General features: G+C 35.6%; 1 protein-coding gene across 1 annotated transcript in view; it reads right to left on the bottom strand.

Moving 5' to 3' along the window:
* The window catches only part of LOC107103849 (protein-methionine sulfoxide oxidase mical1-like), a 38,809-nt gene that overhangs the window by 25,226 nt on the left and 11,571 nt on the right, over positions 1–2,012 (bottom strand). The window contains exon 9 of the mRNA XM_015403686.1: positions 99–225. Within this exon, the coding sequence (XP_015259172.1) occupies positions 99–225 (127 nt within the window). The remainder of the gene's footprint in view (positions 1–98; positions 226–2,012) is intronic.

Consider the following 2,012-nt stretch of genomic DNA (forward strand, 5'->3'; position numbering starts at 1 on the left):
GGATCTGGCGGAGTCAGGTTATACATGTTAGCAGAATACGTCTACATGACACTTTTACCCTGCGGGGCCGTTTTGTTCTAAAAGGAAAGGAAACTAACCTGGTGAGCCTGGAGGGCAGACAGGTTGACTCTCTGGTACCGTGTTTTTGGGTTGATGGTGTACTGGGAGTACTTCTTGCAGGTGTTTTCAGGTGTGGTCTGGGAGAGCAGCTGGTACATACTTTCTCTGGATTATTAACCAAAATAAGCAAAAATAATTTAGCTTAAAACAAAGATCCAATGTGCACTCTGAGAAAATAAATGCATTTAAATCCTTTCTGTTTTATCACTCGTCTCTGCACGATCTGCACCTGAAAAGGGATCCTACGCTACTTTTTTTGCTTTGGATTTAAACATAAATCTAGTCTTTTTGAGTTTTATGTTTTCCTTTCATGTTAACCTTGTGGTATATAGTGCATAATCTAAAGAAACATGGTTTAATCATATTTAGCAGGACTGCTCTGAGCGTGTCCCATGATGACGTCAGAGAAGCAGCGTAACCGAGAAAATGTAAAAAACATCAAAATTGTCTCACAAAAGTCATGAAACATTTTTTTAAAGATGTGTATTAGCATTCTTTAAAGAGAGCCAGATGAACATCCGGGTTGCCCTCGATTTTATTTTGTAAAAAAGATCTAAATTGCGTTTTTCCCTCCCCAAAAATAGTAAGCATACTAAACTATAATGTGTAAAAGGTTAATAATGTGTTCTCTGAGAAAACAAATGCATGTAAATCCTGTTTTATCAGTCGTTCGATGATCTGTTCCGGAAACGTGATTCTACGCTACTTTGGGGAGCTAACTTTTTCGGCTTTGGATTTAAACATAAATCTAGTCTTTTTGAGTTTTTCCCTTTCATGTTAACATTATGGTATATAGTGCGTAATCTAAAGAGAGAAACAACTAAAACGCAGATAAACATGGTTTAATCAGATTTTGTGATGACGTCAGAGAAGCAGTCTAATGGAGAAAATGTAAAAAGCATCAAAATTGTCTCAGAAAAGTCATAATTTCTTTTTTTTTAAAGATGTGTATTAGTATTCTTTAGTGAATTAAGGAGAAAAATAATATTAGTGCAATAATTACGTTATTTATGGACACCCGTATGGATTTCCTTTCTGATGATTCACCTCCTGTCTTTCTGTTTAACCCCCCTAAAGGAGCTATTGCTGCATCTAACATCATGTACTCAGTTTCTTATAACAAAGATTATACTACAGGTTCAGCTTATGTGTTTTTCTGTGTTTCTCTCTTTTGTTTGACATAGAAAGTACTTGTTTGTGTTTTTTGCGCTCAGTCACACTGAGCCAGGTTCTGTTGGTTCTTTCTGCTTCCGTTTTGCACTGATCACATGGTTACTTATTATGAGGGATTGCTGTAAAGCTAACAACCCAAAGCAATCAACTCTCCACTGTCACTACCTGATTGCTTAAGCCCCTTCCACACCTTGATGATTAAGACCAAAAATCTGGCAAAAATGCTGGCATAGGTTGGATAAGCTATGAATACGCTGAAGTACTCTGGCAGACGTCGACGTACGGCAAGCAAGCTCAACATTTCCTAACACTTACTGCCCTGACTGTCCCGTTTGGTATTGCTCTGCTTTTAGTTTAATAAATTCCTTTTTTAAAGAATCTCTGGCTAAATTCAGGGTCTGCTGCTGTGATTCATCACAATTATTTTATATTTCTTTGTACAAGTTTTGCCATAGATTTTTGTATTTTATTTATTTATATGTTTCAGTTAAATGGACTCAGGGAAAATATAGATAAGAGCCATGAGAGGGAATACTACTTATTAAGATTATTTTTTTCTTACCATTTTGCTATTTGAAAGTGATCGGTAGGATCATAGAGCAGCACAGTAATGCATTTTTAGTTTATAATGCTTGCACTTTTATTTATGTATTTATCTTAATAAGTTTATTAATGTAATAACTTGCACCTTAATCCTTATTTATCTTGATATACTGTAG

Source organism: Cyprinodon variegatus, unplaced genomic scaffold (genome assembly GCF_000732505.1).
Source record: "Cyprinodon variegatus isolate N-32 unplaced genomic scaffold, C_variegatus-1.0 Scaffold1543, whole genome shotgun sequence".
Lineage (NCBI taxonomy): Eukaryota > Metazoa > Chordata > Actinopteri > Cyprinodontiformes > Cyprinodontidae > Cyprinodon > Cyprinodon variegatus.